The sequence below is a fragment of the Ascaphus truei genome, chromosome 2 (assembly GCF_040206685.1).
Source record: "Ascaphus truei isolate aAscTru1 chromosome 2, aAscTru1.hap1, whole genome shotgun sequence".
NCBI lineage: Eukaryota > Metazoa > Chordata > Amphibia > Anura > Ascaphidae > Ascaphus > Ascaphus truei.
In genome coordinates, this window is record NC_134484.1 from 343,439,868 (window position 1) to 343,457,872 (window position 18,005).

Below are 18,005 nucleotides of genomic sequence, written 5' to 3' on the forward strand. Positions count from 1 at the left end.
AGCATGTTGTCTCTTCCTATGAGACATATGACACCTCACCAGGGTGTGAGGGCAAACCTCCATAATTACTGCTGGCATGCCCACAACTTACCAGGCCTTACTGTCAGCAGGAGAGATGACTGTAGCCATTTTACATGACCGCTACATTTACCTATATTGGTTAAACCACATACAGGATTGATTGTCAGTCATCTAGAAACTATATACACATTTGATAACATTTTATGTTTATTTATTTCATTATATCATTATATACAGTTTAATCTAACTTAGTTGCATTTTGGAAATAGCAGCATTATTAACTCCTTTTTATTATGGTTTTTCTCTGTACTTTTTTCTTTCCTCTTTCTTTTTCCTTCTTTATGGTTTTCTTTCCATGCTTTTCTACCTTCACTTCTTGTTTGCATTATCACCAATTGACATCAGCTGTCTTTCACTCGCGGTGGGAGGTATAAAGATCATTCACCTCCCCCCAATAGTTACTCCTTGAAAAAGCGCCACAAATGGGGCGTGAAACGCGTGGGAGGAGAGTTTTTTCACTGTTTGTCCATGTTTTTTTATGTAGGTTTAATAAATTGTTTTTAAACTCCTTTTGCTGGTGAGTTTCCCTATTTTTATTTTTTGGAGTAGCTGTTATTTTGATCTATTTTTGCTCTGTACGTTTACAATGATCGAATCTACGCTGTCGGAGGCTAACCGGAGGACACACTTCAATTGGCAGCGTCTTTGAAAGCAGTTGGGAAAGAGATGCAGGACGGTGTTTAATAGTGAGTAAAAGTTACTCCGCACCGGGCTTACTGGGAACGTGCGGATTTTTTGGCTTTTACACTACAGCTTATGTTGTTCCCACTGTGGTCCCCTCCTGCTCCCTAATATTCCTTTATCAATATATAGCTGCACAGGATACCCTGTTTTTACCCCACATTTGCTCTGTTTATACACAACTAATTGCCACTGTTAGAATACAGCCTGGCTGCCTGGAACTCATTCATGGTTATCCCTCTGTTAAATAAATAAAAACAGAGAGCAAATGTAGTTGTTGGGAGGACATAGCATGTATAGTATGGTGTCAGCATATATGCTGAAAAAATGAGCAATGCTAGTCATTGCTTTCCCGTTACAAGTGTCACTGTCTATAAATCAGTTAGGGCTCAAAAAACATGCCCAAGCAACACTGTTCTTTCAAAGGCTTTTACACTTCTGCTCTTGGTGCTTCAGCCTGGCTCGCATGAATCAATTACATATGTTTCACGGTTGGTTAATATTGGATAATTCCACAAACTTTTTATTTTACAAGCCCACGCTTGCACATATTTTAAAGACTATCTTCATGTATTATTATTTTACACTAAATATGCGGTAGCATAAAACGGTTTGAATATTGTGTCAGAAGAGCTGTGCCCCCTCTTGTAATCGAATGAATGCTTCTATAAAGTCAGACAGATTGTCATTAGTTTATTTAATGGCATTTTGACTAATAAAAGCTCTCATTCACCTCTGATGTCCAGAATCACTACATAAAAAATAATTTACCTTGACCAATATAAGTATCTGTTTAGTCCAATATTTCCAGAGGTGGGGAAGACAACTGTATTTAGATATGTAAGTTATTAACACTGGCACCCAGAACCCTCAAGTATCACTATATTTTGATAACGTGGGGGAGGGAGGAAATGTATAAATACAGATACTCCTGAAGTTCACTCTAACAGGCTCCTTTGGTGTCAACGCATGAAGGTTCTGTACATCAGTTTTGCTAGCATCAGTGTGTCATGTGGGGAGAAGTTATAGGTAGAGATGAGTGAGCTCAGATTTTTTGGAATCCGACATCCCAAACCTCGGCAATATGAGATAAATGAAGCCAATAGCATCGTGCTACATTTGACTTGGATTGATGAGGTTCGGGGGTGTCAGATTCCAAAAATCCAAACCCGCTCTTATCTAGTTTTAGGCGCTGTGGAAAGGGGAGGCGCTGCTTCAGTGTTATAATGGGAAGCATTGAAGATTGCGTTTCTAATTTCTGCTGTTTTCATTTCTCTGCTTCACCGAAATATGACGTATGGGACGTTGCTAAGCTCAATGCCAATGGGAACAGCAGAGTGAAATAACAAGCTTCAGATATTTCATACAAGTGTAAATTCTATTACTGTGAAGTAAGTTATCACATCTTGACACATACTGCACACTCGTTGGTGCTAATAACCTAATTAGCCTATAAACCTGACCTACTGTAAATAGCAGCCCCTAACAAACACTCTTGTTAAACTATTATAGTCATGCGGGTCAGTGCAGGTTCCCATTTAATGGTAGAGGCAGCAGCAGGGGCCTCGGTTGCAGTCATTTGATGTTTCTCTTTGGCAATAAAGGTGTTTAAGAGCTAGGTAATGCTCTGAAATGTACAGATACAGTAACATGAAGGCTTCAGGAACCCAAACAGCCGTCCGATAATGTTATATGCAAATCATTTCCAGGAGTTTAAAACTGTCAGGATTCAGTTGTCGTCTGATGAGAAGAGTTTTCACCTCCTGAGCTGTCAAATGTAGAGCAAGGTCTCTTTTAATAAACTACTTGCCAGCAGACTCAGTTCAGATAAAGGATTGGTTTTTTTTATTTTATTTTTTTTAATTTGCAATGCCTTGCATGACCAAGGAGAAATACTGCAGCTTTCTCTTATCTTATTCAGGCTTAAAGCAGATGCAATATTTCTGTGGGCGCCATAAAAATGACTTTTACTTTTAGGACCTACATAATGGAGCTGTTTGTTATGGAGTTATGTTTGATTAAAGCTTACCCTGTCTAATTTCAGGATTATGCTGCAGCCACTTATCATACTTGCGCTAGCCAAAATTTAGTTTACACTGCAGGGAGGGAGGGGAAAAGTGCAGTTTTGTTTCAGAAGTGGTTTGGTAGAAAAACATAGCTCTTGCTAGCAATATATACTAGCAAGTAGAAATGAGATCCTATTATAAAATGTTCTCCAAAAGGAAATGTGCTCCATTTAAAAGTTCAGTAGTCAAATTATCACATAACTGAGATGAAAGTGCGTTGTGACTCGTTTAGTGGCAGGAAGGCTTAGAGTCCATTAGGTTCACTGCATTAAAGTCGTAGATCAAAGCAGACCTGTCAACTCTCACTGATGTTTTGTGAGTCAGTCTCACTCATTTTTAGCATATAAGCTCTTAGACTTCAATGGAGTTTTGCTGCTAAAATTCAATACTTTTCCATAAAATGTCTTTTTGGTCCAGAACCTCAAAAACATGCTGATATTGGTCTTTGGAGGTTGACATCTCGGTCATGCAGTAGGCAGATGATTGACAGCCTTTCTGAATTCCAGACATGCCATTCAAAATGTACTATAGGACTTGTATTTGTATTTACAATGGGAACATGGAATGTGGGTGATTTATTATTACATACGAAGGGGTAAAAACATTCATGATAACTGTAAACACTGCCCCAAATAGATTCCAGTACCATACAAATAGTTACGGTATATTATAGGTCTCCCCCTTCCAAGCCCTAACCCCTAACTTGTGTTTATTTGGATTTGTTCTTTAAAGTAATTACTGCTTTACGGGATAAAGAATGTGCCAGTATAAACCCAGCAAATAGTGATACCACGTTTATCTTTCTTGTGGATGAGGGTGACAATCTCCATGCCATAAGGTATCCACCCAAACCCATGCTTCGGATACTCAGGGGAATCGGTGTGCACACACAACATTTTCAGAGTCTGAGAAAGGACTTGGAATTGCTTATATTAGTGATTTATTATTGTTACATTGTTTCTTTAGATATACACGCAGAGTGCAGCCTGATATACCTTTCTATATCACTTGGCGAATGAGGCACAAGGGGATATAATGATTTGCTGATCTCGAACCCAGCTCGCCTCATTTATAGCCCTTCTGTATTCCTACCAGAATCACTCTTCGTCAAGATACAATTTAATGTAGCTTTGCCCTGCAGTTTTGCAGCATGCAGCTTGCACCTGGATAGCACTTGACATAACATCTACAAAGGTTGCTGCTGACTTTGCAAGCCTCAAAATAATAAATGAGACCACAAGATGGATTCATCTACATAGTAAAGAAACTGCTGTGCTGAATCCGCATGTTTAAGCCATTAATCCACCTTGCAATGTTTTAATGAGGCTGGAGGTTCACCATAAGGATGCTATTTTTTTGTTTCTTTCTGTGTGTGTGTTTAATGCAAGGAGTGGGAAGCAGTCCTGCTGTGGGGTCCTATATCTGTTTGCCTCCCTTTTTTGTGGTGCCTCCCTAAACCCGAGCTGTAAAATATATTTCTCCCTGTTAGTAATTATCTGATCCCAATGCATCTCCACATTATTTATTAAAAATGCCTCAACGTTCTCTTGACATGTATAGCATTTCATAATGGGCCTTGTGTGTTGGGTCAGCATCTTCTGCCTGCAGGAAGTTCCTGCTTAAGCTCAATTTCCTCTCCACCCTCTCTCCAGCTGGTTACAACCGACAGCAGCTCGGGCCACTCTGCATTTTTTACTGTTCTGCTGCTCCCCCAGTGATGGGTCATGTGTCTGCGCAATCTGGATCACACCTGGTGCACATCTTCTTGTCCTGTCTTTCTGAGCACCGGCACAAAACAAGATAGCTTTATGACTAGTACAAGCGTAAGCATACTCTTGGGGTAGTGCAAAAATGTAGACCAGGCCTAGGGGATAAGATGGGTACCCTGACAAACCCACTTTTCCGAGGCAGCTGCTGGCATGATAAGTGGTTTTTTTCAACTTTATATTTTACTAGCTGATATACCTGGCGTTGCCCGTGATGTAATGTTCTGCCTCCCCCATCCTCCCTCTCAACTCCCTTCCCCCCCCCTCTTCACAGCTGTTCAGGCTGCCCCCTCTTCTCTCCTGACTCCTTCCCCCCCTCTCTCTCTTGACTCCCTCTCTCCCCCCCTCTCTCCTGACTCCCCCCCCTCTTTCCTGACTAACTCCCCCCCCCCTCTTTCCTGACTACCTCCCCCCCCCTCTCTCCTGAATAACTCCCCCCCCCCTCTCTCCTGACTGAATACCACCCCCCGCCTGTCCGCTGTGCGCCGCCATCTTACCGGGAGCATCTGCAGGAGGAAGGGGGACCTTCCGGAGGCTGCCTGCCCACTGCCTGTCCCCCCGCCGGGGAGGGAGGGAAGTGAGCGTTGGCGGCTGGGGCAGGAGGGCCGCGCCGCGCTACCCCTCCGTCCGGGAGCCGTGGGGGGGAGGGAGAGGGAGAGGGAGAGAGAGAGAGAGAGAGAGAGTTGGGTGACGTCATAGAGCCACCAATCTGATTGGCCAGAGGCTGAGGACCAATCAGATTCACCGCAGCTAGTACCAACCTTTCGATTTTATATATTAAGATTCATTTTTCAAAGGCATAACAGTTGTCATACACATTATGATACACTTATTATTTTCTGTAACTTGCCTATACCTTTTTGAGATGACAAAACACACAGACATATAAACACGAGACAAAGACAATGGGAGGAGAGACACATTAGGAAAGGAGGGGATGGGGTCACTGGAATCCTTGTATCAGGTGCCGTGATGAACAATGCTCTTCCATTTCTTTCTCCCTGTTGTTGTGGACTCTGCTGCCGTTCAACACCTTTTGTATATTTCTTTGTATACCTGTCCTATCTCTTTTCTCGATTTCCTATGCAGTTTTTCCCTTGTCTAATTCTGTTTCTACTGTCACTACCCATCTCTTAATGCAGGCTGTCAGAGGAGAACTCACCTATTTCTATCATAGCCAAATGGTGGCATTGCTCACCCCTGGATTGTCTGTTTGTGCCAGCCACGGCAGCCAGACTTTTTGGAAATTTGAGCCAGTGTCATTGACCAAACTTGTCAACTTCTCCATCTGGCAGACGAACCAAATTCTATTCCGAATCTTTTCAATAGTTGGAATTGTGTTCTGTTTCCATAATGCTGCGCTCTCACATCTCATTGCGGTCGCATGATATGCATGATAAGTTTGTTAACTTTGGGTTATAACATGAAAAGCAATAACAAGTTAAAGCATTTATTAGCTGAATCAAGTGACTGCATCGTTTAGTCTTTTGGACTTTGTGCCCCTTTATACCAAGTCTGGTTTCAATTCCCTTCCCCACCCATTGGAAATCGTTTTAGTTGCATATCACATGTACCCCCCCCCCCCTCCACCTCCCCTCTCTGGAAGATACTGCTGTGGCTACAGCTGTCTGTGGTGCAGGCATACCTGTGAGGGTCCAGGAGACCTGAGTGTTCCGCAATGTAGTGGGGGAACAGGACAGGCTTTTGATCTTGATGTTCCTTTTTCTGGTGACAGTGCCTCCAGCTCCAGTGGGCTCCAGGAGATCCAGAGACAGTCTCCCACTGGAACAGACTTCTGTCCTCCCCCACCCCCCCGCTGCCCAATAGACTGAGAACTCAGGCAGGGGTTATATAAAACAAAGGGGCTATATTTAAGCAGTCACTGCAGACGTTCTCACAGCAGATGCAGGGTTTACAGAGGATTCCAGGCCTCTGGATGGTGCTGGATCTCTTCTAATGGATTCCCCAGATCTTCCTTGACCAGCCAGCCCATGAGGGACTGACTGGCCTATCTCCCTCCCAGCCAGGAGGAGATGGCACACACTTCCACTCCGTAGGAGGGGTAGAACTGGAACTAACTACAAATTTGCACTTCCTCCCTGAGGCTTAGAATGGGCGGGCACAGAATCTGCACCATGATAGGCTGCACACAGATTCCTATGTCAACACCACTCGGGGAGTCAGAATGAGGGGGGGGGGGTCGAAGCCCACAGGATTGCCTTCCACAGCCTGGAGCTATCAGAACTTACATGACAGGAGGCAGAGAGGCAATCTGGTCCAGCTATGTTACAGTTGTATTTTAGGATACTACTTGGATATTGCTGTTCCACTAGGTATTCCAGTGTTCTGTTCTTCTTTAGGGGCTCAGCTTCTTATAATTGGGGCTTGTATTAACCTGTGCATTTCCTGTTCAGCCGTTCTCTGCATAAGGGGGTGGGTCTGTTATGAAAGAGTGGCAAAGTGATTCAGAATTCCTTTGCAGTAAATCATTTGGAGGATCCTTCGATAGTACTTGGCTTCCCAAGATTACACAAGCAGCCCACATCACCTAAAACAGTTGCCATTGGCCTGTCAGGTGATTTCACAGTTCAAATTATCTAAAGAGCTTGTTTTTTACCTTTTGGGCAGCAACCAGATTATTCTTTTTGAAAACTTCATTGATGATCTTTGGTTATAGAAATCTTACACTTGGGAATTATAGGGAGGATGCCTGGGTCTACACATAACTGTGCCTAATGCTGAAATTAATGTATTTATTAAAGCTCCAGTGCCTTAAGTTTTTTTTGGTAATGAAAGTGTTAAAGATTAAGTCAGTGCAGGCCTCTGTCTACCATCTACCAACAGATGAATTGGTAGAGAGGTTCAACCGCTCTTTAAAGACCATGGGGCCTATGCTAGTAGCCTTCATAACCCACTTATCGAGGCTTTTTAGCTGTTATCGGCTACAAATGCCTACAGTGATTCAGAAAGCCTCGATAAGTGGGCTGAATTGCCCATTTTTGCTGCTTCATTATAACTTATATAGCCTAACTGAAATTCTGGCTTAATTCATCAAACTTTATTGCAACAAATCCCACAGAACTGCACCAGGCTAAATACTGTACAATAAATGTTTACATCTGTAAATATAAGAGGAAAAAAAAGCTGTGTGTGCTGTGCACGCGCATAGTAAGTGAAACTTCTTTGACTTTTGTTAAAGAAATTGTATTTGTGTTGGTGATGTTTTAATTAAAAATCAAAATACAATTTCATTGACAAAACGCAAATAAATTTGACTTATAACGCGCGTGCTCGGCACACATCCCCTGTATTAGCTATTTGCACTAAGTGTGAATTCCTTGTGTGTATGTGTGTCAATCAGTGTGTGTGTGTGTGTGTCAGTCAGTGTGTGTCAGTCAGTGTGTATGTGTGTCAGTCAGTGTGTATGTGTGTCAGTCAGTGTGTATGTGTGTCAGTCAGTGTGTATGTGTGTCAGCCAGTGTGTGTGTGTGTGTCAGTCAGTGTGTGTGTGTGTCAGTCAGTGTGTGTGTCAGTCAGTGTGTATGTGTGTCAGTCAGTGTGTGTGTGTGTGTGTGTGTGTGTGTGTGTGTGTGTATGTGTTTCAGTCAGTGTGTGTGTGTGTGTGTGTATGTGTGTCAGTCAGTGTGTGTGTGTGTGTGTATGTGTGTCAGTCAGTGTGTGTGTGTGTGTGTGTGTGTATGTGTGTCAGTCAGTGTGTGTGTGTGTGTGTGTGTGTGTGTGTGTGTGTGTGTGTGTGTGTGTGTGTCAGTCAGTGTGTGTGTGTATGTGTGTCAGTCAGTGTGTGTGTGTGTCAGTCAGTGTGTGTGTGTGTCAGTGTGTGTATGTGTGTCAGTCAGTGTGTGTGTGTGTATGTGTGTCAGTCTGTTGCTAGGATACGGCAGGTGCTGGGTAGACAATTACCCTCTATTGGCTATAGAGGGCAGGGTATTTGCCTACAGTGCACAGATTTCAGGGCAGCTCCCTCTTTGCACATGAACACTGACAGGAGAGGGTTTCCTGGGTGGGGACAGTGACAGGGGAGGGTTTCCTGGGTGGGGACAGTGACGGGAGAGGGTTTCCTGGGTGGGGACAGTGACGGGAGAGGGTTTCCTGGGTGGGGACAGTGACGGGAGAGGGTTTCCTGGGTGGGGACAGTGACAGGGGAGGGTTTCCTGGGTGGGGACAGTGACAGGAGAGGGTCCCCTGGGTGGGGACAGTGACAGGAGAGGGTTTCCTGGGTGGGGACAGTGACAGGAGAGGGTTTCCTGGGTGGGGACAGTGACAGGAGAGGGTTTCCTGGGTGGGGACAGTGACAGGAGAGGGTTTCCTGGGTGGGGACAGTGACAGGAGAGGGTTTCCTGGGTGGGGACAGTGACAGGAGAGGGTTTCCTGGGTGGGGACAGTGACAGGAGAGGGTTTCCTGGGTGGGGACAGTGACAGGAGAGGGTTTCCTGGGTGGGGACAGTGACAGGGGAGGGTTTCCTGGGTGGGGACAGTGACAGGAGAGGGTCCCCTGGGTGGGGACAGTGACAGGGGAGGGACCCCTGAGTGGGGACAGTGACAGGTGAGGGACCCCTGGGTGGGGACAGTGACAGGAGAGGGACCCCTGGGTGGGGACAGTGACAGGGGAGGGACCCCTGGGTGGGGACAGTGACAGGTGAGGGACCCCTGGGTGGGGACAGTGACAGGAGAGGGTCCCCTGGGTGGGGACAGTGACAGGACAGGGTTCCCTGGGTGGGGACAGTGACAGGTGAGGAGGGACCCCTGGGCGGGGACAGTGACAGGAGAGGGTCCCCTGGACCCTGTGCCTCATACATTTGTCCTTAAGCCCAGGTCACAGTCCTGAGCCAGCCCTGGCTTTCTATCCCCCCATTACTCCCTGCCTGAGGTCCCGTCCCAGGGGTGGTTGCACTCATTGTCTCACAAGTGAACCTGCCTCCATACAGGAGACTGGGGACCCGGAAGTGTGTGTTCAGCAAGAACCACAAGTACCACAATGCACTGGGGGGGCTGGAACCCGGAAGTGGGGGTCTCAGCCTGACATGCGCCCATTCGCTGCACCCCGATATGTGACCCTTTCCCCTGCCCCCCGCTCGGACATTATTGTGGGTCTCCCTCACCTAACGGGGGCGCGCATGGCTCCTCCTCGCAGCTGCTGCTGCCGCCGCCGCCCTCTCCTGGCCTGAGGGACCCGGCGGTCACATCTGCGCATGCGCCTCAACCTGAGGGACCCGGCGATCACATCTGCGCATGCGCCTCAACCTCCCATGTCTGTGCGGACGTGTGGGGTGAGCGGCAGCCATTAGGAGCGGCACCGGCGGCAGGCGTGTGGGGGAAGCGAGGGGGGGGGGAGCCATGACGTCACTTCCGTTTCATATTTCATCTCTCATCTCTCCAGTTTTGCCCCATCAGAAGTAGGTGCCACTAAAGAAGTTTCACTTCAAAAAGCTGTATGGTGCTCAAACATAAATCAATGGCTGGTATAAGCAAAAGTACTTGAAGATGTAAGTATTCCACTGCCGTATTTCCTGAAGTATCACACACATATATATAGACTAATATACCAAATAGTAAATACACCACTAATCCACTATTAGACTGTAAGCTCCTCGGGGCAGGGACTCCTCTTCATTAATGTTACTTTTATGTCTAAAGCACTTATTCCCATGATCTGTTATTTATACTATCTGTTATTTATTTGATTACCACGTGTATTACCACTGTGAACATTACAGCTATGTACATTAATGGCGCTATATAAATAAAGACATACAGTACAATACAATTAGTCGAATAGCTGGATGGAATTCCACTCTTCTTGTAAGAATTCCCACATGCTAGTGTCCAGACATATATGCATCGATGTGGATATAAATGATATGGTGTATAAAGACAAGAGTAATCAACTCACATTTGTATGGTCTTCCGTGTGATGTCCCTCCACATCTGTGGGCAAGGTGCATCTTGACAAAAAGCGTGACGCTAGAAATGCGTTGGTGGGGACCACTTGGGCTCCGTTTATGTGGTTGATGCCTTGATCCATTAAACATCTTTTATCTTATGGGACACACACTCCTGCAGTATTTTTTCTCACTGACTACAGTAGTGCTCAAACTTTCCCTACTTGTTCATTCATACATCTGTAAATATAGTAGAAGAGGATTTACATGGCTTTATGTTATATTACATTTCTTGTACAGTAAATGTTAAGTGACTACACTTTTTTCAAAATGTCTCTTATGCCCTTTTTCCCATTTTCACTTGTATCTGTGCAGGAAAGGACACAAAAATAATAATGCTCTAGCTAGGATTTAGTGTTATCCTATATCATATTCGAATGCTATTTGTCTTAAGAGGATTAAGTAAAATCCTCTCTAGGCAAATCTTAGCATGAAATTGCATGTGAATATTTCGTGTCCATTTTTGTTCCAGCTTATTGATTCTCATTTTTATTTAAATATAGGCTTTGCCATAAGGTAGAAATAAAAGGTTTCAGCTCATATCAGTGAAGCTGTTTAATGAATGATGGCATATTCTTATACTGCAAGCACTTGCACCACTCTAGGCTTTACTGTACATTATAATGGGGGGCCTATTCACATTTTTAATTGTAGGATCTGCTTGACTTTGTTTTGAGAAGCAGAGTTTAGAATTGTGGACTAAAAGACATAACATACAGGCAAAACTAAAAAAGCAGGCCGTGTATCCAATGCTTTAATACCCATTTCTATAAATGAACTATAGAGCTGGCTATGTAGAGTAAGTAGCATTCTTGGCAAATGTGGTGTTGTGGTTAATGTGCTGGTCCTGAACGTACAAGGTTGTAGGTTCAGGTTCTGTCTTAGTCATAGACACTATGATATTGGGCATCTCTTTTTAACGCCGGTGCCTGCAGAAACAAGTCAATAAAAACATGTGCAGGATGGCACACCAGAAGTTGTTGCATCAAAGCACCTAAAATGCTGGTGCAAAATACTGTGTAATCCAGGACGGGATTTTCTTCCTAATGAGAACACATCTCGTCTCATTTAGGGAAAGATGCACTAAACTCCGTTCAATCAGGGCAAATAACGTCAGGTTAGCTAAATAGGTAACGGATGTTATCTTCCTTAAGTTTAAAGGGTATTTACAAAGCTAATTATATGCAAAAACAATGGCCATGACTAAAAGCATTAGAGTATGATTAAATGCAGGAGCTGGAATGGAAATCGCATGTGGACGCGATAACCAATATAATGCACGTGCCCACTGACAGTCACATACCAAAAATCCACATTGCCTTCCAATTAAAGCACTACCGCGTTCCACCGTATTACGCATGCGAGTTACCTTAACATAACTCCCATGCGCATGCTACATTTCTAATACACAGCACATAAGAAGAAAGTTTGTAAGACATTTTATCGTAACGCTATTAACATGGCTGAGGAGCCTTCTGCTGCTGCTGCTGCTGAAGCCTCTAGGTTTAGGAGCATCAAATTCACTGATGGTCAGGTGGTGATTTTAATGAATGGGATAGTTGACAATCACTGCAAACGGTTAATGCACTGTGCTACAAAACCAGCACAGCACAGAACTCACTATTATTTATCTTTTGAAAAGCTGACTTCTGTCTATCACCTCTCATTGTATTCGGTCACTATTGTTCTCAATGTTAACGACATTTCTTTTAGATCAGGTCAGTATTGTTGTTTTCTCAACATTCTTGTATGGGGTTTTTTTTCCACTTTAGTTCTTACAATAAAGAAATAAAATAAACATGATAAATTGGCACTTCTAGGTTTACAATTCCCTAAGCCCATTCATGTTGGTTTAATTTAAAAAGTTCTCCAGTGTCTGTATGCTGTGTTACCATTCAACAAATCCCAAGTACTGTACTTATACGTGAAACTGCGCTGTATAATTAAATAATGATATCTACTTTCTTTCCCCTAGAGGGCCTTCTATTTAGATTGAAAGCTATGTTTTATCCATGGCTTCCCTTGTAAGTGAGATATTTTATCTTAAATTGGCAGTCCCACTTGGCAGGAAACAAACCACTGTGTAATTGGCTTACTTAACAAATAAAACACAAATAAAGTCAAATTTGCTTATCTTTATAGTGACGACATTGTAGTTGTTTATCTTATAAGTCACGTATTGTTCTCCAGATGTAGCTGTTTGGCTGATAGCATCTTGATTACACTCCAGCAAGACAGGGAATAACAAGGGGATGATTTATATTAGTTATACTCTCTTCTTATAGCCGAATGCTTCATGCCTCTTGCTTTTCTCCTTATGCATTCCAAGCTATGACAGGGGGATACAGCCAGTTCTGCTATCCAAGGCCAAGTGAGTTTAAGGCCACAGTTTCGGAATCAGCACAGCAGCATTTTCTCCTCTCCCCTTCTCCTTTCTCTTTTCACTCCATGAAGGAGGAAGGAAGAGACGGAGGTCACCATTGGCAGAACCCCTATTCGGTTTCTCCTGCCCTTCCCAGAAGACAGCAGGTTTCTGTAGCCCTGATACAAGGAGGCCTCTGTGGCCCTGCCCCTAGTAATTCTTTGCTTGCCCCTCCTGTAACAATTAAATGCATTGAAAGCATTAGTCCATGTTAACATTATAGTTAATATTAAATCAATATACTTTTGAATAATTAAGGTGCCATTTTGAGGCCATTTAGTAAGGTAAAGCTCGTCTTTTAAGGGTTCATGAAAATGTAGGTTAATGAAAATGTGACTTATGGTTTTCAAAGATGATATCAAATAGAAGTAGTTGTAGTGTGTTACTCGGGCGCTCACTGTAACCGTCACTAGGTAAATGGATATGTATTTTAAGGATAGAAAGGGTATAATACAACCTTATTTGGAGTTCTCTTGAAAAGTCCTCGTGTGACTCAAATTACCCCACTAGGGTCTATCCCGGACCCTTGATAAATATGAGACAAAAGAAGAGATGGGGGAGCACAATGTGAGGGGAATGTAATATCTTTCACTGACGGTCAATGTGGTGTTTATACCTCTATTGATCCCTCATAGAAAGATCAAAAAACTCCTTGGATGGGGAGCTTGCGTATAAATGTGTGATCACAGGGATTAGATGGAAAAATAAATAAACTTACACGGCCTTGTGTAAGTTGTATCTCATCAAGGTTTCTTTTACTTCCTTTCGAGTCTTGCTTCTGGATGGTGGTGCTTCTTTCTTTCTGGTCCTTTTTTCTCGTTTAGATAGGTGGATTCTTGACTGTAGTTCGCCTCTCGTGTGGATGTAAGTATAAACAATAAAAGAAGGCAATTAGGCACATATATACACAGATCTGCTGCGGTAAGGGGGTGAAGCAATATGATATTGCATGTATCAAATACTGATAAATAATATTCCACTCACACGGCCTAATGTGAGTGATCTCCTATATCTGTATCCGTATCCGTATGGGTGTTGACAAGATACGGATATAGGAGATCATCTGGAGATAAAAAAAGTTTTTAAATTAACCTTCCCTACCCCCCCCCCCGCCTACCCCCTCTCTCAATGTCACATGTTTGGTATCTGTTAGGTTGTGGATTATGTGTATGACCATGGATACATATTGAGAGGGAAATAATTTGAATGGCTCAAATATGTTTATTTGTCCTGGCCGCCCTGCATCTCAGCTGAATAAAGTTATTCTTACTATTTCAATTTAAGTAAAGCTTCTAATTAGATGTAAAGCCTGTTTTGGTTTATTATGCATGTATAATTCTTTATCTGTATTTCATTAGATCATGGCTGTACAAATTACCCTTGATGGCTATGTTACTGTATGAGCTATGCATTGAGATCTTGAAAAGTGCATCTCTGATGTAGTAATAAGGCTTATTGTCTTTGGTGCCGCACCAAAGGATTAACGATGCAGGGGGTCCTATTCGGAAACATGGACGCCCCTGCAGCTCGGTAACGGCAGACACTGTCCCTGGCGCCACAGACTTTTGCTTATTCCGTCTACGGTGCTGGTGACAGTAAGTCTTGCTGCATCTGTACTTATATCTTTTTTTTCTTTTTGCTAATTCCAACATGGAAAATACTGCATAGGAAGATACTATTGGGGTTCTTTATGAGACAGAAAGTGCAGACTGAATCTCCATTCCATTGTATCATTCCATGTACATTGTGCCAGCGTCTAGTCATGTATGTTAATATGTTTTACAGTTCAGAAATAAAACGAGAACATTCATTAATTAAATCTAATGGCAATGTGTATATACTGTATATGTGCAATGCATGAGGCATTCTTGATAACAAAATACTCAAATGAACTATAGCAAAGACCATTCAACGTTCTCTAGGTGAAGGTTCCCGTTAAAGATCTAAATGTTAGTTTATATAATTGTAGCACCAGTTCCCCCCTGCCACAGAAGATCTGGCCACTGCATGGGTATTGTCCTCGCTGCTGTAGCTCACCTGCTGGTTCAGGAGGTCTGAGTGGCTCCGCAGTTGTAGTTTGGGAGCAGTAACAGGGCAGTCTTTCTCCATCTCTTTACTGTGCAGCGCCTCCATCCCATGAGGATCCTGCTGGATGCAGTATGGTTCCCACAGGCAATACTCCTTTCCAATAATCACACCGCATAGTTGGTCCAACAGCAGTTTTATTGCATAACAGCAAGATCGTCCTCCAGACCTGGAGCAGGCCCCAGGAGCCCCTCCCAATCTCCTTAACCCTCTTGTAGGGAAAAGGGTATCGCACTGTCCCATAATCAACAACCTCAATTTGGTGGAGTCTCAGCTTTTATACCCGGGGGGAAGTATTTGTAACCCTGCCCCATAACAGGGCAGGTCTAGGTACTAACAGGCATCACACCATATACATGTGACCCAGCCAGTACCCTCCCCAGGTATGACACTCTAACTGCCGGCTTAGGCCTGCCCTGGATAAGAAACATAGTACCCATCGGGCTGCAACTGCAGGCTAGGCATTGCACAGGAGTTTAACCCCAACACTGCCTGTTAAATCCTTACCAGGATTTAAAGTGTTGAAGCCAGTAGAAGGCTATAGCCAGGGGCACTTGGCTACATCAAAAATATACTTTTTTTTTTTTTTGCCTGGCAAGTCGTGTGTGTGTGTATATAAAGTGCTGACACTACACGTCTAGTTAACTTTCCTTTCTATTGCAAATGTAGTCTATTTCACAGTTTGCATCTTGTTTCTGCTACCCTTTCATATCTGGCACCCTTTTCAAAACCCTTGTAACTCCTTTCTCATTAGTGTCTACTGAGCCACTGTATGTCAAAGAAATCCCAAACTTGTTAATGTGTTTTAATTGTGATATATATATATATATATATATATATATATATATACACATATATATATATACACATATATATATATACACACATATATATATATATATATATATATACACATATATATATATATATATATACACACACATATTTATATATATATATATATATATACTGAATATATATATAATATATAATGTGTGTGTACTTTTTTGAGTATACATGAAAAATAAAACTGTATGTATTATGAAACACAGCATATTAAGTTAGAAAAAAGAATCTAGACTTCTAGATTGCAAATGTGATCACAGAAATGCATCTGTCGACTGATTTACTGTTGACTGCAGATTTAGGCCCCTATTCCAAATGCTGTGAAGTAGCTTCCTTTTGCTGGTGAACAGATCAGCTCCAAAAATACATTATGGGGAAGCGGCTTCACGGCATTTTGAATAAGGGACTCAATATTTGTTCTCTTTTGCATATCATGCAAGGTTTTATTCAGATGTTTTTTCTATAGAGGAGACACTGGATACATAGATGAAGCTAAATGGCTCCTTCTAGTGGTAGAAAGAAATAAAGACCTTACAGAATTCAGACTTTGGATAGGGTAATGATTCTTAAACATTTGCCACACTGCAGTATCACAATCCTTGTCCGATTGTCTCAAGAATTTAGAAAACGAGAGAAAAAAAAAGTTAAATATTCAAAATACAAAAAAAATGTGATGCTTAGTACATATGTTTATCTGTATTGAAGTTTACTTTCTGCATGTAATGACCCAGTTGAAGTTTACAATAAAATGTAATACGTGACGTGACTTATTATTACTTTTTTTTAAAAATAAAGTTAAAGTATTCACATGGTGGAGCTGAATGTTAACATTATATTTATCTTTCTTTTCAGCTAGTGGTTTGCTGAAGTTTGGAACTTTGGTCAGCACCTCTAACACTTATGATGGCACAGGTATTGTCACAGTGGTAACAGACAATCCTCTCATTTGGACCATGGGCATCCAGAAAATAAGTGCTGAATGAAAGAGTCTCACTGGTAACTGCATCTGAGAACACATTTATTGAATAAAATGTTCAATGTTCTTAGAAGGAAAAGTCTTATAAATACATTGTTAGATCTGGATTTCATACTGTGTGTGTGTGCCTCAAAAGGACCTGGGTGGTCTCAAAAGCCTGCATTTATAACACCATAACAATTTTGAGAATAAAGATATCTTTTCTATAAAAATGATTGTTGGATTTCTCTTGACCAAGTATTAATTGCATGAAATAGTCGCTTCACAAACTCTTGGGCATATAGAGAAAAATGCCTTAAGTTAGATGTTCACTTAGGAGCAACTCTTATGATGTCACAGGACCGGCATACAGGCAGAGTTAGCAGTGAGGTTACAATCAGTGGTAATTGAAATGTGATTTTTAGCTAGTTGAGATTTAACTACAATGTGGACCTCTCCTCAAAGATTGCAAGAGTAGGGTAGATTGCAACACCCTACTGTTGCAATCTTTGAGGAGCGATCTAAATTGTAATTAAATCTCAACTAGCTAAATCTTTGAGCGTTGATTAGTTTGCTTAGTGCAGTAGTTTTCAACCTTTTTGTTGGTTAAGGAACCCTATAATTATATTGTGAAATTCTGCAGAACCCCAAACCTCTCTAGTAGCGCGTCTGAGATCAGATGCATTGTAAGGAACCCCAACCCTCTCTAATAACGCGTCTGAGATCAGATGCATTGTTAGGAACCCAAACCCTCTCTAATAGTGCGTCTGAGATCAGATGCATTGTAAGGAACCCCAACCCTCTCTAATAGCGCGTCTGAGATCAGATGCATTGTAAGGAACCCCAACCCTCTCTAATAGCGCGTCTGAGATCAGATGCATTGTAAGGAACCCTAACCCTCTCTAATAGCGCGTCTGAGATCAGATGCATTGTAAGGAACCCCAACCTTCTCTAATAGCGCGTCTGAGATCAGATGCATTGTAAATTCTTCTGTATTTGGTACAATTCTCAAATGATCTGAAACTTTCTGGGAACCCTTACAGCAGGCGTGCGCACACTTTTCCCCTGCGCCCCCCTGTCTGCTCTCTCCACATGCTCGCGCCCCCCCCCCCTCCTTACCTTGTCTCCGGCGTTCTGACATCA

At 42.7% G+C, this 18,005-nt stretch overlaps 1 protein-coding gene across 4 annotated transcripts in view; it reads left to right on the plus strand.

Annotated features, from left to right (window-relative positions):
• The window catches only part of TPK1 (thiamin pyrophosphokinase 1), a 519,153-nt gene extending 502,079 nt beyond the window's left edge, over nt 1-17,074 (plus strand). For all 4 annotated transcript variants that reach the window (XM_075586749.1, XM_075586753.1, XM_075586751.1 and 1 more), the window contains one exon: nt 16,760-17,074. In XM_075586749.1, coding sequence (XP_075442864.1) covers nt 16,760-16,890 — 131 coding nt within the window. In that variant the 3' untranslated portion in view covers nt 16,891-17,074. The remainder of the gene's footprint in view (nt 1-16,759) is intronic.
• Nucleotides 17,075-18,005: the final 931 nt, after the last annotated feature.